The 22,880-nt window shown below is 36.1% G+C and overlaps 2 protein-coding genes across 2 annotated transcripts; one reads left to right on the forward strand and one right to left on the reverse strand.

Moving 5' to 3' along the window:
• Window positions 1-6,544: 6,544 nt before the first annotated feature.
• On the reverse strand, window positions 6,545-10,223 carry LOC111437784 (RNA-binding protein Y14-like). The gene is made up of 4 exons (XM_023075856.1): window positions 9,836-10,223; window positions 7,816-7,952; window positions 7,005-7,144; window positions 6,545-6,920 (listed from the first exon to the last, which is right to left on the reverse strand). Exons 1-4 carry the CDS (start codon window positions 10,104-10,106, stop codon window positions 6,875-6,877), a joined length of 594 nt encoding a protein of 197 aa, XP_022931624.1. The 5' UTR covers window positions 10,107-10,223; the 3' UTR covers window positions 6,545-6,874.
• Window positions 10,224-10,716: 493 nt separating this feature from the next.
• LOC111437775 (nuclear cap-binding protein subunit 1-like) lies at window positions 10,717-21,894 on the forward strand. Its single transcript, XM_023075843.1, has 19 exons — window positions 10,717-10,938; window positions 11,023-11,082; window positions 11,418-11,474; window positions 12,277-12,348; window positions 13,203-13,265; window positions 13,420-13,596; window positions 13,794-13,925; window positions 14,493-14,559; window positions 15,565-15,764; window positions 16,045-16,115; window positions 16,798-16,882; window positions 18,053-18,121; window positions 18,221-18,339; window positions 18,835-18,973; window positions 19,770-20,270; window positions 20,441-20,740; window positions 20,841-21,025; window positions 21,273-21,381; window positions 21,537-21,894. The coding sequence occupies exons 1-19, from the start codon at window positions 10,855-10,857 to the stop codon at window positions 21,648-21,650; spliced, it is 2,604 nt and encodes an 867-aa protein (XP_022931611.1). The 5' UTR covers window positions 10,717-10,854; the 3' UTR covers window positions 21,651-21,894.
• Window positions 21,895-22,880: the final 986 nt, after the last annotated feature.

Raw genomic sequence — 22,880 nt, forward strand, 5'->3', positions numbered from 1 at the left:
TGAAGATGTTGGGCTCACAAGGGGTAGATTGTGAGATCCTATATCGGTTGAGGAGGGAAATGGAGCACTTTATAAGGGTCAGACAATATTTTTCAATATCTACTAACGGTGGGCTTAGGCTGTTACAAATGGTATAAGAGTCAAACACTACGCGGTGTGCCCAGTGAAGATACTGGGCTCCCGAGGGGTAGATTGTGAGATCCTATATTGGTTGAGGAGGGAAATGGAGCACTTTATAAGGGTCAGACAATATTTACCAATATCTACTAACGGAGGGCTTAGGCGGTTACAAATGGTATAAGAGTCAAACACTACGCGGTGTGCCCAGTGAAAGATACTGGGCTCCCGAGAGGTAGATTGTGAGATCTCATATCGGTCGAAGAGGGAAATGGAGCACTTTATAAGAGTGTGAAAACCTCTCCCTAGTAGGCGTATTTTAAAATTGTGAGGTTGACGACGATACGTAATGGGCTAAAGCGGACAATATCGGCTAATGGCGGGCTTAGACTGTTACAAATGGTATCAGAGCCGGACACTGTGCGGTGTGCCTAGCGAAGACGCTGGCCCCCAAGGGAGTAGATTGTGAGATCCCATATCGGTTGAAAAGGAAAACGAATAATTTTATAAAGGTGTGTAAATCTCTCCTTAATAGACGCGTTTTAAAACCGTGAGGTCAACGGCGATACGTAACAGGTCAAAGCTGACAATATTGAGAACGTAGGAATAAAAACGCTACCTTTTGTATTTGAATTTAAAGGTGAATCTAAGAATTGGTCCACTTAGAGTACTAAAATGAAGAATCAAAATCACCATTGGTGGTTGAGATTTGCCAACTTTACTTGAAACCCATTTAATTGTTAATTAATGAATTGCATTAAATGTGTTCCAAATCCAAGGAGAAAATTTTCTATTAACAAAATCACATTTATTTTCGTATCATTCTTTATCCATACTCTACCCGTAACTCAAACGACGTTGGTCGTTAGATCATTGGTCGTCAAACTACATTATTTGCCACGTATCGTGTATTCTAAGTTGTTAATTTTTGTACCTCGTGCCTGTGTTTATGTGTAAATCACGAGAGTGTAAAAATTGATCATATAATTCACGAGCCACTATGATAGGTGGGACTCGACTCCTCCAATGAGGTGTCGATTCTCATCGGTTGAGATAAAATCTCTTAAAACTCTCGAAGTAACTGTAACAGCCCAAGTCCACCGCTAGCAGATATTGTCATTTTTGGGCTTTCCATTCTAGACTCCCCTACAAGATTCTAAAACAGTCTGCTAGGGAGAGGTTTTCACACTCGAATGTTTTGTTCCCCTCTCCAACTTATATGAGATCTCACAATCCACCCTTTTGAGGGCCCAACGTTCTTAATGGCACACCACCTGATGACTGTCTCTATTACAACAACCTTCCTTAATCGAGCTTATAGGGTCTTGGTCTGTACGGTTGTTTCACTTTATTATAGATCTCGGGTTTAATTCTAATTGAAGTTGGATCTTTTTAGTGCGTTTCTCAAATTGAATTATTTATAATTTTTAATATTTAAGAAGTAAAACCATGCAAATTCACAGGTTTTTACTGTCGTGCTTGTAGTAACAACCTTCAGAAAAGTCGTAGAACTCAAGTTGTTACAAGTTACACCCAGTATAGCTATAACACATTAGATGAAGTAATGTCCTCGATCTACCAATGTCGGGAGATAAAAAAAAAACTACAGAAAACCATGAAAAAGAGAGGATGAATTACAGCATGATTAAGTTTCACCATCAGAACCGCTATGCTATGTTTGTCACCACCAAGTTGTCACTATCGTCAAAAAGAGGGCAACCCGTCGATATGAGCTGACTCAACGAGTGAGAAAACTCAATTCCAAAAGCAAGAATTGACAGCTGAAATTGACGGGAGTTATCGAGACGATATTATTCTATTAATCCAATCATTTGGAGTCCATTTTTTTCTCCACGGTTCCAAAATATTAATCTGAAACCGAATCACATCAAATTTTGAAATAGCATATTTTCACAAGTCCCTTTCATACACTCATTATTAAACCATAGAAATTGTACCAAAAAGGTTTGATTGCAAATTTACTATTAAATTGGAGACTCTAATCATTATAAATGCTATGATTTCCTAAATTATCCTTATGATTTAAAATTCAACTAAAATTACAAAATTGTAATTAAAAATACAAATTAATAATAAATATTTTAGAATATTACATAAATGCCCACTTAGTTCCGAAAAAATTTAAAATCACAAATTTAATTTACTCAAAATATTTTTTTATGAAAAAAAAATCAATTTTTTTTCGCGTGTAATAATTTAATTGATATAGGTTAAACTTACGGTGCTCGAGTAAAGGAAAGGTACATGCATGAACCCATACCCGATGGGAATAATTTTAATAATAGAAATTATATTTTAAAAAAATGGTTATTATCACCGAACCAACCAGGTACATTTTCTTTTTTAGTAATTCAATGTTAAGTTACCATTGAAAATATTCCTTCTAAAACAGTAAAAATTGGGTGTAAAAAGGCAAGGTTGGTAATTAATAAATTACCAGCATGGTAAAAAAAGGAATCCAAAGTCCAAAAAGTCTCCTTAAGAATCAGTAAAAAGAAAATGATTTTTAAAGTCTTTTTCTGTTTCCATTTTTGGAAATAATATCATAATATTATCTCGTCTTAAAAGTAAAAAAGGCAGCAAATATTTACCAGCTTGGGTAAGTTTGTGTGACCTATTTGGGTAACTTAGATTTTGTTGTAACCCTAGGTTAAAAAAGTGTCAATTTTTTTTAATTTTATTTTTATTAATCTTTATTAACCTCCGACTCACTGTACATTCAACCCGACAACTCGGACTAATTCAACCCGAGAGGTTGGGTTAAAAACTCTTATTTATTTTCATCTATCATGAAAATTAATAAAATAATAAATAATGAAAATTAATAAATTAATAAATCCATATTTACTTAAAAAGGTTAAATACTCATTTATTTTTATTAAGGTTAAAATATAATTATAATTTATATGATATTGTAAAATAATAATTAAATTAATGCACAAATTTGACACTGATAAGTTATTCATTGTCTTAAAAAATTTCAACTCGAGTATAGGTCAACTAGCTAAGACAAGGTACGTATGTCTTAAAGGTCGGTATTGAATTCTGACCTTATATTTTCTTACAACTTGTGGAGTAAGAGATTCGAAGTCTTAACCGTTTAATCGATAGTATATATTTGATGTTAGTTAAGGTATGTTTTTGTTGATCACGATCCCGACCCAGATGAAACCGGGATAACTAGAAGGGTGTGGTTACGAAGAGAGAGAGAAGGGCATGTTGATAACTAGAAGGCTGACAGAGTTAAGGAGGTGCATTGAAAGCCATGGCTGCTGCAGTTTGTGTAGCAGATATTGCCCCTGTTTCATCTCTAATTATTTCACCACTCCCTTAATTTTGGGGACCCCCTCCCTACGATCGGTTTCTTTCAAACATATCGATCATCGAACGCTTGAATGTTTTTGTTTCGTATTTCGATATTTTTTTTTTTATTGTTGATTTGTTTTTTGTTATATTAGGTACGGACGACTCAGTTACATGTGCTCGACATAACAGTAGAACTACAAAATCCTTTGTGAGGAACTCTAATTATGGTCAATCGAGCTAGTCAGCTTTTATCAACGTAGCTTTGGTGACCCAATCGAATGAATGTAGTCTATCTCAGTTTACAATGATTCATATCCTAATGTGTCAATGTGAGATTCCATATCGATTCGAAGGGGAAACGAAGCATTCTTCATAAGGGTGTGGAAATCTCTCCCTAGAAGACGAGTTTTAAAACCGTGAGGTTGACAGTGATAGGTAACGGGTCAAAATGAATAATATCTGCTACCGATGACTATGGAATGTTATAGTCATGTTAGTAAATATACGAAGGTGTTCGTGAAATGCAATTTGAGCACACTGTCCAATTTTTCTTTATCCTTTGGATAAAATAAGGTCGGGAAAGACAGATACGAACTTCATGAATCAAATGACGTTGTTGTAGCCAAAGAACAAAAGAAAACATACGAACAACATCGAATGTAACGGAGTTGACTTGGTCGTTGTCGAGTGAATTTAAGATGTACAGCCTTTTTCATTGATTTTGCGTTCATAAAAGGGTGGCAGTGTACAATTTTAATTCTTGTCAAATAATTGAGTTTGAACAGCTTCCCTTTTTTCTTCAATTATTGCCTCCAATAATTACATTTCTTTTCAATTCAAATATTGTTTAATATCAAAACTAATATATATATATATATATATAGATTCACTTGAACGTACCCGTCTGAATTTCAACTCTCTGACAGCCAACGATCCATACCCAAGATAATTCTTTTAAGTCCCTTTTAGTCATTTTATCTTTACGATCGCTCTCATTTGAACGTAGTTTCGATTTATTAATCCACCCCTCATTTGTTCGTGTGTCACAACTTCTTTCCTATCTCTCTCGGTTTGATTTAAATAAGAACAACTCAATCTATGTACCTTCCCGAACTGTTCCAGGTCGTGACAAAGCTAATCCACGAAGGAAGAGTTCTCCGTTGTGAACTCCGACGACACACCACCGGAACCGTAAGAGTTCTCCGTTGTGAGCTCAATCCATGTACCTTCAATTATTGCCTTCATTATTTCATTTCATTTTTTTTCCAACTTATAATTATATTACTTTTTACCCACTATATATTTGAAATAATAGAGCCTAATATCCTAATTTTCTTTTATTTTCTTTTTTTAATATCCAACAAAAATTTACAATAAAAAATTTAATCTAACCCCGTTGATATAATATTTGAATAATATATTAGTTATGGAACATATCTTAAATATTATATCTTAATATTATTTTCTCTATGATTTGATTTATAGTATATTTTATTTTATTATCAATATTTAATTAATTTATATTTCCTTATTTGTAAGTATTAGTTGGTAGCTTGTATCGTATTTAAAAGTGATATTCACATATCCCAATTCTATTCTTAACAATAACCATTCGGAAACTCATGTATCGCTAAATTACATGCAAACGAAACATGTCACATAGACACGAGTTCAATTGATGAGTGGGTCGAATGTGTATGTATATATATATTTATATATATTTGTACTGATGCCGATTGAGTTTCATGTGTCAAGTAGTATCTATAGAGTGTATCCAGATGTACAGAATATGACATCAATTTTTTTTTTGTCAACAAATATTATTTCGAGACAGTGCTTTTAAAATGTCAAGAGCAAAACTGCAAGAACGAGAGTTGTAAAAGATGGATAAACCAAACCAAGAATTATTGTAACAGCTCAAGCCCACCGTTAGCTCGTTACGTATCGTTGTCAGTTTCATGGTTTTAAAACGTGTATGTTAGGGAGAGATGCAAGAACGAGAGTTGTAAAAGATGGATAAACCAAACCAAGGATTATTGTAACAGCTCAAGCCCACTGTTAGCTCGTTTCGTATCGTGGTCAGTTTCATGGTTTTAAAACGTGTCTGTTAGGGAGAGATTTCCACAGTCTTATAAGAAATGTTTCGACTTTCGCTCCCCTCTCCAACTTATGTGGGATCTTATAATTACTCGTAAGATTAGAGTCGGGACACAGAGAAAGGGTTAGATCGTAAATATTGAAAGTTGGAGGGGGTGATAATGAGGTGGGGGTGGGTGGAGGGGGCCATGTGATTGGAATTACCATAAACCAGGTGAATGCTTAAGGCTGTGTGTTTGGCTTTATTCCGACACCTTACGGGATTTTGTCTTCTCACACCAAACACTCTATTTTCCACTTAAATAAACACATTAATTCAAATGCTCATTTCTTACCATACAAAATTTTATTTTTATTTTCCCATAAATTCACTAAATTTGTCATTAATCGCCGCAACCTACCTGTTCGACGATGCATTTAAAGGTATAAAATTGACGAGCATATTGTTTGGGTTGATTATTTTTATAAGATATTCAAATTTTGGTCTGTAAATTATGAATCGTAAATGAATAATTGCGTTAACCAATGATACAACGTAAATGATAAAATGATAAAATGACGTTTAACAATTTGAAGTAATTAAAAAATATGTTATTTTTTGATAAATCATTTAATTTTTTATTTTAAAAAACTTAGCCTATAAATATTATTTCTACTTTGTAATTTACTTCTTTTATATATATATATTAAAAAACCAAACTAAAATTTGAAAACTAAAAAAATGCTTTTATTTTTTTTAATTTGACACAAATTCAAATCTTTTACTTAAAAAAAACCCATAATCGAAAAATATTAATAAAACAATCATAATTTTCAAAGATGACATCCGATAGAACCATACAGAATATTCTATTTATTGCAAAAGAATATTCATTCAATTCAATTATTTTGTTGAAAATATTTTATTTAAAATATTTAAGTAACTAGAAGAAAAATAAAAAGAGGTTATTGAGGTCAAGATATTAATACTAAAATCATATGAAATAACGAGAATTTGAACCTCTGACCTCAAAGAAAAGAGTACATGTGATTCCAACGGAGGAGGGCGTTCGGAGAACGACCAAATCCAAAACCCTCGATCCGAACCAAATTTGGAACAAAAGAATATACAAAATAGCAGGTTTCTACACAAAAAAGCATGAACCTCAAGTAATCCAAGGAAAAAGGGGGGAATATCATCAACTTCAGATCCCCCAAGAAACCAGGGGAATCTTGAGAGACAGTTGAGTAAGAGCTCAGTAGAAACATCACCTAATATCTAATCCACAACACAACACCTTTCCAATTTAAAATCATAAACACCACACCACACCTGGAGTTCTACACCTCCAGATCAATATCTCCTCCTTGGGCTCCTCGAACGTCGTTCTCGTGCAGGTCTGCGGTTAAATTAGAACGAAAGGTTATAGACTGTGACTATTCCCCTTGCAAATATTGAATGGATCTTGTAGAAGCAAGCATACCTTGTGTTCTTTCTTCTGATGGGTCCACGGCTGAATGCCCAATCAACATTGATAATTTGGGTCAGAAGTTCAGCTCCATCCATGCCAGATATTGCTTTCTCTGCTTCCTCAAAGCTCTCGTATTCGATCAACGCATACCCCTTGCCAAAACCAAAATAGTAAATATTAATCAGCACTTCAGAACAATGGAAAATCGGTAAATTTCTGAGTCGGGGATCGTTAACAATAGATAACAGATGAGATGCAATGGAAGCCCGAATAGTCATCTTCATCAATCAACTCGGGATATAATATTGGAACTAAAAATTTCTACTTCCAGCTCCAATACACACGGCTGTCACTTAATAACCTATGGCAAAGCAGACTATTGTAATACGCATGCAATGTGTTACCTATGCAGATATCTATCACCAAAATAATCCAGATTTCGAAGTTTAATGCTCATGAAAGATGCTATAAACTCGAATGGAGCTTGAAAAACACTGCCCCAATCGGTAGACTTAATATTAAGATAATTTATTGTGCTTTCGGGAAGGGACGCAAAGAAAAGGGAGAAGACGCAAATTAAATTGTTTTTCAATATCAAAATAGAATTTACAATACTACTCCATTCTTCTTACAAACCATACGATCATCATCAAAATATGAGTTTTCTATTTGGATTCCTTTCAAAACTTCCTAGTTATTATACATTTTTAACTATAAGACAACCACATATATGCATATTCTCCTTCTCCTTAATCGGAAGCAGATAAAACATAAGTTCCGGTTTCTATAGGAAAAAATAAAAATAAATGGTAACCAAATATACCTTGACAAACCCAGTACGGCGATCGAGATTTAGATGCAAATTCTTTATCTCCCCAAAGTCACCAAATGCATTTTGTAGATCATCCTCCTGTGCCTCTTCGTGTACACCAGATACCAGAATGATCCATCCTTCAATAGCTACACACAGTAACTAGAATTAGAAATTGTTCAAAAAGTGCACTAGCTAAAGGATATACTGCCTCACACGTGAACTTTCTTGTTTATGGAAATTTGGACACATCCAATCATTTGTTTACTCATAAATCCAAGAGGATAATTGTTTGTGGATTTTTTTTTCTTGAAATGACTAAAGTCCTGGGCCGCTTTTCTTGTTCAGTAGACAAAAACTCTATAAATAACTAAAAAACATTGAAAAAGTGCACAAAAGGGGAGGATAAGATGTACCCCAAACCCAAACGAAGAAATTATGAAGAGCTTCCCAGTTTAAATCTCTAAGATAGGATAATAATTAAAAAAAAAAAATTTGTTGAAAAAGCTCCAGAGGAGAGCTACAAAATGAATCAAAGCAAAGAAATCATTCCAAGTATTAGAGTATCATAAAAAAATCAATTGCGTCTTTTCAAGCACAAGTGCCAAAGATGAGCAATACAAGCATTCACCAAAGAACCATTTTAGCACCAAAAAGGCAAATCATTTTAGGCTTTCAAGAGAAAGACTGCAAAAAACATGTGCATACAATCGTGTGAGCAAAATTCCAGGAAGACAACATTCAACAGCCATAGGAAAAGGGTGAACGATAAAAGGTGGCTTATCCTCTACACTATTACTAAGGTTAATACACTGTTGGGAATAAGGGAGAGATTCAAGGATTTCATCACTGAATCCGATATTCCTGTCATTAGTTTTGATGAAATAGATGACAAGGGACCACGGAGAAAACTTGAATCCTATTAGGAACTTTAGAATGCTTGATCCCAAAAGACAAACTTTTTAGAATACAATAAGCAACTCACAAGCCAAAATGAGCCTAGCTCAAAGGTAATTGGCACGTACTCAAATGTGCATACCCCACATCTATTGTACTACAAATAAATCACAAAAAGCTTTAGAGAGAAACGATTAGCACAATAAAACTCCAAACTACCCAAAGCCCACAATTTAGAATCTTATTGATTAGGATGCATAATTAGCAAAATTTACTTATGAGGGTAAAGTTTATTCCATCTATGAGTTTCAACCTCATATTTGATACATGAGAGATCATACATCATACCAGCTAGGAATGAGTAGAGGTCTAAAACACCCGACCAATACTGTAATTTCTCCCCTTTTCCAACTTAAAATAGAAGAATTGACCAGCTAACGATCAACACTTATTGGCATGGAACCAAGGGGATTTAGGACAAGAGGATGAAGGAGAACAAGTAAACCAACTGAGACCACTTAACCCGTCCTTGATTATAATCAGCTGATGCTGAATGATCTCTCCAAGGAAAATCTACAAACCCACACTAGAACAAAAAGGTTCCTTGTTTTAAGCAACCAATGAGGAAGGTAAGCGAACAATAAGCATTTCACAATGTGCCGCTACCCTCTCTATTTGCCTCTCCCTAAAAAGTTCCCGATTAACTTCTTCATTTTCTTAATAACTTTTGTGGTTTAAAGGGATAAAGAGTAAGTAAGCTCATTTGAATGACCCAATTGAACTAACCCCATATTGTAAATAACTTTCGTTTGAAAGACCCAAACGAACCAAGGTTATACTTCCTCAGTTCCCCCCTAGAAAGAAGAAAATTCTTCCTCTTTAGATAAGTAGCCGAAGATCCTCTCAACCACCAAACTCCTAAAAGAAACCAACCTTGCATCAACTCCAAGAAGCAATATATAGCTAATACACATGAATCTTTAACACCAAAATTTCAGCTAAGATTTGCATTATTGAAACAAGAGGGAAAACTAACCGACATTAACAGAAAAAAAAAAAACAAAAAACGCAATCAGTCAAACGAAGTAAATGAGAATAACAGATAGATAGAGAAAGAGAGAAAGGCAAGACTAACATCGTTGGACGCCAGGGCCATCAGCAGAATTGAGGGAATCGAAATCCGACCCAGCAAGACGGGTGTTACGATCAGAATCTTCTCGAAATCCACGACCCTTGGTTTTCTTCAAACCACCGGCCAACGTGGAAGATGCGCCACCAGTAATGGCGGATTTGAGCTTAGGAAAAGGAGCTCGTGGGGAGACATCGGCTTCGGCAGCTCCATCCTCGTCCATGAGGTCGTCTTCCTCGGGCTCAAAGTCGACAGCCTCAACATCAGCGCTGGCCATAGCTAACCCAAAGGTCTCTCAGAGCTCCAAATCGGTTCTGCCAAATGCTGAAGGGCAAACGGGAGGGAAGAAGATGGGAATGGCGGGGGTTTTGGGAATCCAAACAAGGGTTTCCCAATTTCTATTTAGATTTTTTTCTTTTTTCTAATATATATATTTTCATTTTAAATCCTTTTTTTTAAAAAAAATAAATTAGTTAATTTAAGAATACTTAAGCCTATTGTATATTTTATCTATTTTTTAAAATTATGTTGTTAAAATATAATATATGAAATATACTTATTTATTAATGATTTTATTTTATCTTTATTTAATAAAAATTATATGGAATAATAAAAACTTTAAAATAGATATATTTTTTAAAAATAATAAACCGATCATACAAAAATAAATAAAATATTTAACGAGAGAATGAAATAAGTAGAGAAGATAGAAAATCCCCTTGGGGGCATTGTTGTAATTTCATTTTTATATTTTGGTTCGGCCTATTTTATTTTTTGTTTTTAAAATTTTTAAAAATTTAGGTTAAAAATTGAAATTTTAATTATTTTGTGTTTAATAATTATAAGAACCCTCTAATCTCCCTTCTACGCCCTCGGTCTTACTCCCTTCTACGCCCGCGTTCATAGGTCATTCTTCTCTTAAAGCATCTTCGCTTTTACAGTCCCGTGTGTTGATTCGAACCCACTTCCCCATCTCCTCATTTTCCCTCTACGACCTTTTTTTTTTTTTCTTCTTCTGGGTAGTAATGAGCAGCTGGAAGAGTCTTCTTCTTCGAATTGGCGACAAGTCCCCGGAATATGGCACCTCCTCCGACTTCAAAGACCATATTGTTCGTCTCTCTCTCTCTCTATATTCCTCCATTTGTACGCCGGTATTCGACTTCTGGCTGTTGATTTTCATCTGGGTTTTGCAGGAAACTTGCTTTGGTGCGATTCGGCGGGAGTTGGATCACTATGGAGATGAAGTTTTGCCTGTAATTCTTTGCTTCTGCACACTCTTTGCTCTTTAATTTATCTGGGTCTTCATGAAATTTGCAGTCTTTGTATTGGATGAACTTGTACTGGTTGAATTACTATATCTGCAGCACGTGTGCTCTGTAATTTATCTGGGTCTTGATGAAATTTGCAGTCCTTGTATTGGGTGAAATTATACTGGTTGAATCACTATATCAGCAGCACGTGTGAAACTGAGTTCTTTTTTTTTTTTGCTGGCAACTTATTTAGTTGTATCCCTTCGTGGCACATTGAGTCGTGTCTAATTACTCTATGCTTGTGGTATTTACACTGTTTTCTTTTTTCTCGTCTGCAGTTCCTTCTACAATGCGTTGAACAATTGCCTCATAAGACTCCTTTGTACGGGACATTGGTAAAGCACATTACATTCTTCATACCTACTGTGGATATCTTTTCTTAAAACTTCTGTCTTGCAATGATGTGCTTATGTTGCTATCTCGTGTGATTTAGCTTCAACTTCTTAGTTATGTCTCACATGTATAGTACTGTACAGCATTATAAATCTTATTTATCAAGTCCCTAACGGACGATCGGCTTGTCTTTGAGCATGATAAAGAGCTTCATGCCGACTAGTTGCTAATAAACTTTTTAGCCTCATATGAGAATGGAAAACTAGAGCATTTTCTGCATCTAATTTCTGGTTGACCATGTTCCTAGAAAAGGATACTTTCGAGAAAGGACAAGCACGACTGAATTAGCTATACATACAAATCTATTCTAAACGTTTCCCATGAAAAGCCAAAGCTTTAGATTCAAAGTTATGAAATGCAGTGGCCTTCCTTTTGCTATTTCCTTTTCTGTTCTTTTTCATGTATCGTTTATAACTCTAGAGCTACGTGGTCGGGCATTTCCTCTTTTTCCTGTAGTGTATTATTTGATTCAACAAAATAGTATGTTTCCTTCAGGAAAAGACAAACCTTCTTTCTTTTTCCCTAGTTTGGTTTGTTGCTTTGGCTCCCTCTTCCCTTTGTATATTCTTTCACAAGTGGAATGGTTTTTCATACCCTTGTTTCCTTTATACTCCCTTTGATTCCGTTATACTCTCACTCCAACTGGTAAGCACGGTCTCTCTTCCTTTCTTTCTCTCTTTTTTGCTTTAATGTTTACTTATAATTTTCAATGATGGTTATATATCTATCTTGTTGTGCATACAGATTGGGTTAATAAACTTGGAAAATGAAGACTTCGTGAAGAAAATTGTGGACCAAACTCACAAAAGTTTTCAGGTTAGCAATTTTGCGGATCACATGGTTTAGATGTTTTCATTTCTTGTGCCGTTCGAACTTTCTGCCGAGTTGCTTCCTTTCTGAACTTCTCCTATGACCCCAACCACAAATCCTCACAAATTCAATCCAATTGCCTCAAGGGGATAAGTGTCTTGATGCCTTCAAAGTGAGAGGCGAGAAAGACACATTGTCATTGTCTTAGTGAAGTGAATTAAGGCACTTCCATACACAAAAATAAAAAAGAAACGAGTAAATTATATATTTAGTTCTTGAACTTTTAAAGTCGTGTAGATTTTCATTTTTGTAGCTAATAGGTTGGAATTTTCAATTTTGTGCCTAATAAGTTCTTGGCCTATTCAATATTTTTTTGGGTAGTAAACAACTTTATTCATTAAATAAAATGCTGCACGATGAGGAGATCACCAATAAAAAAAAATCCTACGAATCACCTTGACAACCAAATATAGTAGCGTCAGATAGTTGAAGTGTTTGCAAGCTGGCGTGAACACTCATAGATATTAAAAAGTGTATGGTGCGATCAAGGACAAGTATCTTCGTTCTGCGATTACTCTTCTGTTAGTGCGCCAATTGTAAAAGATGGTGTACTTATAGCCTGGCCTTGATTGTTAGAAATTGGAAGGTTTTACTTTGTGATAGTTCTTTTGTTTGGGAAGGGGTTCTCCCCCTACCCCTTTCCCTCAACTTGTTTTCCTTTTGCTGATATGAATACAAATCTTGCTGTTTCATATAAAAGAAAAAAAGTTTTCGGGATGTTCGACTCCCATCCTTAGTATTCGAATTTCAATTATTTCATCAGATATACTTCGTTTATCTTACTCGTAGTTCTTTTTCAGGATGCCTTAAACACTGGAAATTGCCACGGGATTCGAATTTTGTTACGCTTTCTAACTACCCTGGTATGCTTGATTTTGCTATTAACAATACATTGTTTTTGACCGAGATATTATCATTGTTTAAATTTGAAAACTTAACGTATTATAGTTTTTTTCTGTCATCTTAAAAAAATATTCTGACCTTTTAAATGGGTTCATTGTTTTTTGTCTTATGTAGATGAGCAGTAAAGTCCTGCTGTCCACTTCTCTAGTTGTTGTTTTTGAAACATTATTATCTTCAGCTGCCACAACAGTGGATGAAGAGAAGGGAAACCCTGCATGGCAGGCACGCGCTGACTTTTACATATCTTGCATTCTCTCCTGTTTTCCCTGGGGAGGAGCTGAACTGGTTGAGGTATTGTTGTTTTGTCTCTGAATTTGGTTCTTCCTGTGATTGCTCTAAAAGAATTATTTAAATACTCTACTATTTTTAGAATGTTACAACAACACGTGGGATGAGGATTTCAAACCTACGAACTTGTTTTTAATTGCTGAGCTATACTCATGTTGGCCAAAGAGCCTCTTTCATTGAAAACTCATCTTCGTGCGCAGCAAGTTCCTGAAGAGCTCGAGAGAGTAATGGTTGGAGTAGAAGCTTACTTAAGCATTCGAAGGCATACCGTGGACACTGGTTTATCCTTTTTTGAGGATGCTGGTGAAGTTGAGAAAACTCTTAATGAGAAGGTATAATTTCACTAGTTGCGATAATTCTTTATCATAATTCTAAACTTTTCTACTTGATTGGGAATCCGTTTCGGGTTGACTGTTTTTTCAATATATATACGGCAATGCTGTTAGTTATAAATGTCATGGTGTCGAATCTGTTATGTCATTAGAAAAACCTATGTTGTTTCAGTTGGAGATTCTGCCTTATGATTGGAACTGAACACAATTAGTATGATAATGATTTTGTTTTTAAAAGTTAAGCTTGTTTACTAGGGGTTTCTTTGTTTTCTTATCTATATTTTATCAACTGGCTCAGGATTAACACTGCTCAACTAAATTCAACCAACAAGGCGAACTAACTATAAAGTAAAACCTGTGGCCGTAAGAAATCGTAACAAATTACTGTAAGCAACAGTGAAAGAATTCTAATCATAAACCAGGCCATGTAGAAAAAGCTTCCACCTTGTCTTCCCTCCTCCCCATGCTCTCACCAGAGCTCAAAATAGATAAATTTGGTTTTATCACCTTGTTATGAAATTTGCAACATAAGTTACATTAATCCTTTTGTTTTGGCGGTCGTTTCAGGATTTTTTAGAAGATTTATGGGGACGCATACAAGCGTTATCTAGTGATGGATGGAAAGTGGATAGTGGTGATTTTCTTAAACTTTAAGCCTCAATTTGGTTATTTACTCTGGTCCTTTTATGTCCCTATATCATTATATTTTACAATCAATAAAGGGAAATTGATCCATGTATAGAACTGCTGAAAGCATATGCCATGAGGGATTGGTATAGTAGTAACTTTGAAAACCCCATTTACATCTAGAATCCATACATTTTCGTTCATATTGCTGTGAGATGCATTGGTATCTCTGAGAGTTTCTCTAAGTGGGACTCGATCACCGAGTTGCAAGAATTTAAATTGACCCTTGATAGTATATGATAGTTCAGTATCTTCTTTTGATGGAACCTTGCTATCTAGTTCGTCTCTGTTTGCTTGGTTTTTTTAATTTTCTCTCTCCAGAGTCGATGAAACATTACTAGCAGTAAGGATTCATCAACAATGTTATTGTTCATTAGTTTTTCATTGGTGTAAGGAAAAGAGACTAAAACTCAAAGATACAAACTCCAAAAGGAGTGAAAGAGAGTAAAAGGAAACAACAGCAAGACCGAACTAAGAAACATATAGATCAAGGACTAAATGAAAGAACAAAAACATAACCAGACAGCAACAATAGAAATAGGGATATAATAAAGCATTCCAATAGGGATAAATATCTTGACGAGAAAAACCAAGAAAAGGCTTTAAGAGAGGCCTTGTACAGTCGGCTTCATGGGGAAACATATCACGGGGTAGGGATTCTCCATTGGGAATAGATAAGGAAATGAGCCCCACAGCTATGGTATTTCCAAATTTAGCAGAGCTTTAGAATCCTCTAGTTGTGCTACACATTTCTAGATACCTATGGTATCGACGATACAGGGAAGGGAAACGGGGTCTTGTGAAGTCGTACCGGAGAGATCCCCAAGGGGCGCAACGGTGTATGACAAAGTATTTACAAAGAAAATATACCTATGAGTCTTAGAGGTGGGTCAGTGATGTAGAGTTTTATATTTTGTATTTTCAGTAATTGTTATATCTTCTCATGTGATAGTTCCAAGGCCCCACCTTCTATTTGAAGCTCAGCTAGTTGCTGGTAAGTCTCATGAATTTGGAAGCATCAGCTGTCCGGAGCAACCTGATTCACCTTCAACACCTTCTGGCATTACTTATGGTAAACAGAAGTATGATGCAGAGTTAAGTTATCCTCAAAGGATACGTCGGCTTAATATATTTCCATCAAGTAAATTTGAGGTACTATTTATTTTTGGACATTAACGTCATTAGTTTTGTCGACTTGTAAATGTTATCTACAAAAGATAGATTACTAAGACTTTGTGTAAGGAGTTATATTTAGTGTGACTTAATTTGTTTTACTGGCCTCAATAAAAAATTGTGAATGAGTTTATATTCTCTTCTCTTTTAGTCCGGTATTAATATATTTTTTTATTGGTTTATGATTACATGATATATACCAAATTCAAACGTGGTCCTCAATTGAATGTGCGTGTTTCTTCGACCTTTGTTGATGCAGGATCTGCAACCTATTGATCGTTTTGTCGTGGAGGAGTATCTTTTAGATGTGCTTCTTTTCTTCAATGGCTGGTTCGTAATTTCTCCATATCTATAATTTAACAATGAATACGAGACCATTAAGCTTCCCTCATCTGTTAATCAGTTAGGTTTTAGGAGAGATCGTTTCAAGAACGTTGCATTTGACAACATGATTAGGTGTGTCTTGTGAAGGGAAGATCATTATGCACTTAAAATACTCTGTATTAGCATGTTTTTGTTCTAAAAGATGGTATCTACGGAAACAAATTGAATGAAAGTAAGGGAAAGTCCGAAGGAATTATAGAAGGCTCTGTTTGATTGTTCATGTTTTAGCTTGAAAGAAACAAACAATAGGTGCTTTTAAGATAGATTAGTCTATCTATGATTCTTGTTATTGTCATAAATCCTCCTAACTACGGTTTTCGTGGACTGTATGGCTTGTTTTTCATAGGATTTATTGCCTCATTCTGATTGTATATTCTCCTCTACACTGTATATTCAAGTGAACAGGTCCTCCAAGTTTAACTTAAGTGACCAAATGTGAAGGTCTTTTGTACCTTTTAACCAATATTCTGTTGTAAATTCGTATACTACCATTCAATTAACTATATAATGCGAATAAATATGTAGAGTTTCTTTTAAATGTTTTATGGAATGACGTTTTTATACGTTTCAATAAGTTGAAATTCAACATGTAACAGTGGTTTATTTGTCTTGTTTCATGCAAAGCTAGTCGAAAGGAATGTGCGTCTTTCATGGTTGGTCTCCCTGTACCTTTTAGATATGAGTATCTTATGGCAGAGACAATCTTCTCGCAGGTGTGCAGCTATCTTTCTGGTTAATTATTGAAGCATTTGTTGTCTTCCTCTTTCCCAATTTTATGATTGAATGAAATGTACAAAAGGCTAGAGCTTAAAAACCATGAAACAAAAGTAGTAACATAAAGATCTCTTATTGGCATCCAATCCTTGCGGGAGACTCTCCGACATAATGCTATTGTTTCTCTCGAGCCGAACTCTCTCCACAAAATGCTATTGGCGTTCAATCTAGCTCTATAAATATCCTATTGTTTCTCTCGAGTCGAACTCTCCGCAAAGTTATAAAGAAACAAGCATCGCATGAAGCTCTTCCCTTCTCCCGAAAAGCTGAACTTAGGTGTATCTCCTCAATCATAGTGTAATAGTCATAATTTCAAGCCCCAACATAAGCCAAATGATTCTTACCACCAAAACCAAAGAGATTGAGCAAACTAACAGCCCCACAAGAAATGAAGGAGTCGATCCTAAGAACCCTCATGGATATGCAAACCCCTAGATCACGAATGCTAGAACTTCTAAATCAAGTTGATTTCATCCAAAATGATTGTAACTCTTGAGAATTCGATCTAACAACCTTATTGAAGAATAAGACTGAATAAGACTCTTAGATCTAAAGTATCTAAGAACCCCAAAATGATAAGGAATCACTCCAAGGGAAAGTAAGATTCAGATTACGTATTGGGAAAGTAAGATTCAGATTACCTATTGAAAACCTTAGCCAATTGGTTCTAAGAACCCTCGTGGATATGCAAACCCCTAGATCATAAATGCTAGAACTCCCAAATCAAGTTGATTTCATCCCAAATGATTGTAACTCTTGGGGATTCGATCTAACAACCTTATTGAAGAATAAGACCTTTAGATCTAAAATATCTAAGAACCCAAAATGATAAGTAATCAATCCAAGGGAAAGTAAGATTCAGATTATCTCGTAAATCAAATATCTCAAGGCAAGAAAACTTGTTTGAAATTCGAATCGCTCCACACGGGAGAATAGTTGGTTCACCTCAAACTTAGCTGAGAAGAACAACTGTTCAAAGTTCTATTTCATTTAAAAAATATATATTTTCTTAATTTTCTCTTTATATTGAGTTTTTATGATTTTTTTAAAAGTCATGGTCAAAGTTGCTTCCCCCCTTCCTCTCTCAAAAATATTGATATTACTTGCAGTTACTCATGCTACCACAACCACCATTCAAGCCTATTTATTATACGCTGGTCATTATTGACCTTTGTAAGGTACGTGCTTTTGTTATTGAAAAAAAAATTGTTTCGTTTCTTTTTCGTTTCGACCAAAAGTCTTATATGGGAAAATATATGACTATGAGGTATATTTAGGCTCTTCCTGGGGCCTTTCCTGCAGTTGTAGCTGGTGCAGTTCGTGCTCTGTTCGAGAAAATAGCTGATCTAGACATGGAGTGCCGCATACGGCTAATACTTTGGTTTTCACACCATCTGTAAGTTCAAACACTAAAAGCTCACTATCATGCGAGCAAACATTAACTTTCTTGCAATACATGCGTTATGGACCTTATGGCTTATTGAATGCATATGTTATTATCTTTTTTCCACATCCGTCTTAGAACACGATATCTAGAAATGCTATCCTATTGCAAGAGAAAACTGTTGAAGCTTTTGGCTTGAAAAAAACCCCAAGTTTTGATGCTTTGAGTATCAAAATCTTGTAAACAAATTGGATATTGTTACAAGTAACATCCTTAAGGTGTTTGTGCTCACATAACTTCCATATGATTGATTCTGAAGTGGGTGCATGCTTTAAGATTCAGGGATTCATTTAATTATGCAAATTTTCTGAAGCAATTTACAATGACAAATGTATGTTATTCTTGTGTTCAAGATGTACTATTTGGGGTTACTTGCACAAAATCATGCTCTCCTTTTAAGGTTAGATTTCCTGGGTATTAACGTTATTTCTGCCACTATTTATGCAGATCAAATTTTCAATTTATATGGCCATGGGAAGAATGGGCATATGTTTTAGAACTTCCAAAATGGGCTCCACAGCGAGTGTTTGTTAAGGAGGTTCTGGATAGAGAAGTTCGTCTATCATACTGGGATAAGATTAAGCAGGTATTTGTCATGCTTGGAACTGTATACATTTTTGCCTCCTACTCGGCATGTTTATAAAACAAATCTATAATATCCCACATTGGTTGGGTAGGAGAACGAAACACCCTTTATAAGGGTGTGGAAACCTTCCCCTTGCAGACGTGTTTTAAAGCCTTGAGGGGAAGCCCGAAAGGGAAAGCCCAAAGAGGATAGTATCTGCTAGCGGTAGACTTGGGCTGTTACAAATGGTATCAGAGCCAGACACCGGACTATGTACCAGTGAGGAGGTTGTTCCCCGAAGTGGGTTGACATGAGACGGTGTGCCAGTAAGGACGTTGGGGCCCGAAGGGGGGTGGATTTGGTGACGGTCTCGCATCGATTGGAGAAAGAAACGAGTGCTAGCGAGGACACTGGGCTCTGAAGGGGGGTGGAGTTTAATATCCCACATTGGTTGGGGAGGAGAACGAAACACCCTTTATAAGGGTGTGGAAACCTTCCCCTAGGATACGCGTTTTAAAGCCTTGAGGGGAAGCCCAAAAGGGAAAACCCAAAGAGGACAATATCTGCTAGCGGTGGACTTAGGCCGTTACAAAAACGGTCCTTCATAGAAAATACAGAATGTATAATTTATCGGGCAGCATGAGAAGAACAATGAGTTACAAAGGATCTGCCGGACGGTGGCTATGGTTCTGTGGGATGTTTCATCTTTCAATATTTGTGTATGCCTGAAAAATCAGAACATGGAATAAATATGAGCTTATCCTTCCTGGTTTTGCACTTTGTTCTCTGACATGTCAAGTACATTGTGACTATGTAGAGCATTGAGAACGCGCCCGGTTTAGAAGAGTTGCTACCTCCCAAGGGCGGACCAAACTTCAAATTTTCTACAGAAGACGACGGAGAAAAAAATGAACAACACGCACTTTCTGCTGAATTATACAATATGGTGAAAGGACGGGCTGCAGCACGGGAAGTAATTTCATGGCTCGATGAAACTGTAATTCCTAAGCATGGTTTTGATGTTTCGCTCGTGGTGATCGTGCAAACTCTTCTAGATATTGGGTCAAAGAGTTTCACCCATTTGATAACAGTTTTGGAGAGATATGGTCAAGTGATATCAAGAATATGCCCTGATCAGGATAAGCAGGTCTTGCTTATATCTGAAGTGAGTTCTTACTGGAAGAACAATACTCAAATGACGGCAATAGCAATTGATAGAATGATGGGTTACAGGTTAATATCCAATTTGGCCATTATCAGATGGATCTTTTCTCCAGAAAACATCGAGCAGTATCATACGTCAGATCGTCCATGGGAGGTACATGGTTCCGTTTCCTTTTCGCTACTTTGCCACAGATTCTCGTTATTATTCGTCGTTCGATTTCAACATGATTTAATTTACGTGTTTTCTTCAAGCTTTCTGGATTAAGTGATGGTAACTCATGCAAATAAGTTTTAACTAAAATTGTCTTATTACCTCATCCACAGATATTAAGGAATGCGTTGTGCAAGACGTATAATCGTATTTCCGATCTTAGGAAAGAAATATCCTCCCTGAAGAAAGATATTGTGGCAGCTGAAGAAGCTGTAGCGAAGACACAAGACGAGTTGAACGCTGCTGAATCGAAGCTCGCACTTGTCGATGGTGAACCTGTTATGGGAGAGAATCCTGTAAGACTGAAGCGATTGAAATCCTATGCTGAAAAAGCAAAAGAGCAGGAAGAATCGATACGAGACTCGTTGGAAGCCAAAGAAGCTCTTCTTGCCCGAGCACTCGAGGAGAACGAGGTATGGATTCTAAGTCTAGAAATAATGTTCACCTCCTTCATCGAACATGGACCGACATTGAGAGTTAGCAACTTAGCGCCTTATCTCTTTCCATGTGCAGACATTATTTCTATCCTTATACAAAAGCTTCTCCAGTATATTGACCGAACGCCTTCCAGCGGCATCTAGCGTACAAACGCTGCAGGATTTGAAGTCTATTAATCCAACCGATACGAATGCTATGGACCTCGAAGAAGAACCAGCAGCCATGGATATGGACAATGAAGATTCAAGACCTGAAAAAAGGTTTTCTTGTCAAGAAGATGATGATCCATTATATTTTTGCCTTCTCACTTTCTTCCATTATGAGTTTTGTGCAGGTTGGTTGGGGAGGAGAACAAAACACCCTTCATTAAGGGTGTGGAAACCTTCCCCTAGCAGACGTGTTTTAAAGCCTTGAGGGAAAGCCCGAAAGGGAAAGCCCAAAGAAACGATATCTGCTAGCGGTGGACTTGGGTCGTTACAAGTTTACTTTGTTTTCTTCATTTTGCAGTCAAGTGAACGGTGGGACAGAGCATGCTTACACTGTAGGTGAAAATGAACAATGGTGTTTAACAACCTTAGGATACGTCAAGGCCTTCTCGAGACAATACGCTTCCGAGGTACTTTCCGTTTCTTAGAGCGCCATACTTTGAGGACTGCCAATCATAAAAACTAATAATGATACGAAAACAATTATGGTCTATATCGAAAACTATCAAAGCAACATGACCCGAACGCTAATATTTACTCGAACCATTTATCGTGATATTCACAGATATGGCCACACATTGAGAAGTTGGATGCAGAAGTCTTGTTATCAGAAGATGCACACCCGCTTTTCAGGAAAGCAGTCTACTGCAGCCTACGTCGATCTATGGACTCGATCTAACAGCGTAATCGGATTTGTTTTAGTATTAAACATTTTCTATTTATCCCCTCAATCCTTCTTCTGTTTTCTTTTTGTAGATTAGGTAGATAGATCACTACGTAACATTTGGCTACACGAAAAATTCATATTAGGCTAGACAATCGTTATAGATACCGGTTTAATTGTACTTGTCGAGTTATGTTCATGGATTCGTGTATCATAATATCTATCTTAAATTGCTCGGGTGTTACGATCATTTATTTCGTCACGAAATGACAATTTTCGTTCCATATCTTCCAAGCAAAGAGTTATGATATGGGATTGTGCAGATCTTGACAGGGATGGAACTTTAGATGATGGATGATTGAAACCAAGGAATGAGATAATGAGGTTAAAATGTACCTTTTCATTTCGAGTACTCGTCGATTTGGACTAGAGCCTAAGAGGCCGAGACCAACCACAACATCACGTCTAACTGCCCTTCGATGGTCAGTTTGGAACTTACTGAGTTGTTTTGTATTTTTAAAAGTCGCTCTGATACCACATATGTATAAATGAACATGGTTACACCTATTAACTGAGGACGAGATTGACTAGGGTCTAAAAGGTCGAGGTAGAGGCCAACCACAACACCTCGCCTAATTTGTTGGAATCTATGAAGGAACAAAATGTTAAAAATATTAAGTTCTAGTTGCCTAAGAGGCCGAGACCAACTACAACACGATGACTAATTTGTTGGAATCTTTGAACGAACGAAAAGTTAAAAGATTCAAGTTATGGTCAACCATCATAGATGCTCGATAAAGAGTTTCTCGACATCTAAGATTAATTTACGACCATCTTTCAATCAATCAAAGTGTCTTTAGATAATTAAGTTTATAACAGAGGAACAATGGTTCCTGTGAAGACCTGAAGGAGACAGAGTTGATCAAATGATAATTAAATTTATAACAAAATTGTCCTTTTGAGATTTTATAGCAATTATAAGGATAATTCAAAGACCACTTTGAATTATATTTTCTCGAGGAAAGTGACAAAATCACAAATCTAGGGAGAAGCTTTGCACCCTAAGAAGATCGAAATCATCTTCATTACGAGTTTAGACGACAATCGTAGGGATAATCTAAGAATCATCTTAAAATCTTGATATTTTCTCAAAAAAGGTCACAAAACGACGAATACAAAGGATAATCTTACGACTTGGGAAGAACAAAGTCTATCCTATGGGGTCAAACGACAATCCTAGCAATA

The sequence above is a fragment of the Cucurbita moschata genome, unplaced genomic scaffold (assembly GCF_002738365.1).
Source record: "Cucurbita moschata cultivar Rifu unplaced genomic scaffold, Cmos_1.0 Cmo_Scf00003, whole genome shotgun sequence".
In the NCBI taxonomy this organism is placed as follows: domain Eukaryota; kingdom Viridiplantae; phylum Streptophyta; class Magnoliopsida; order Cucurbitales; family Cucurbitaceae; genus Cucurbita; species Cucurbita moschata.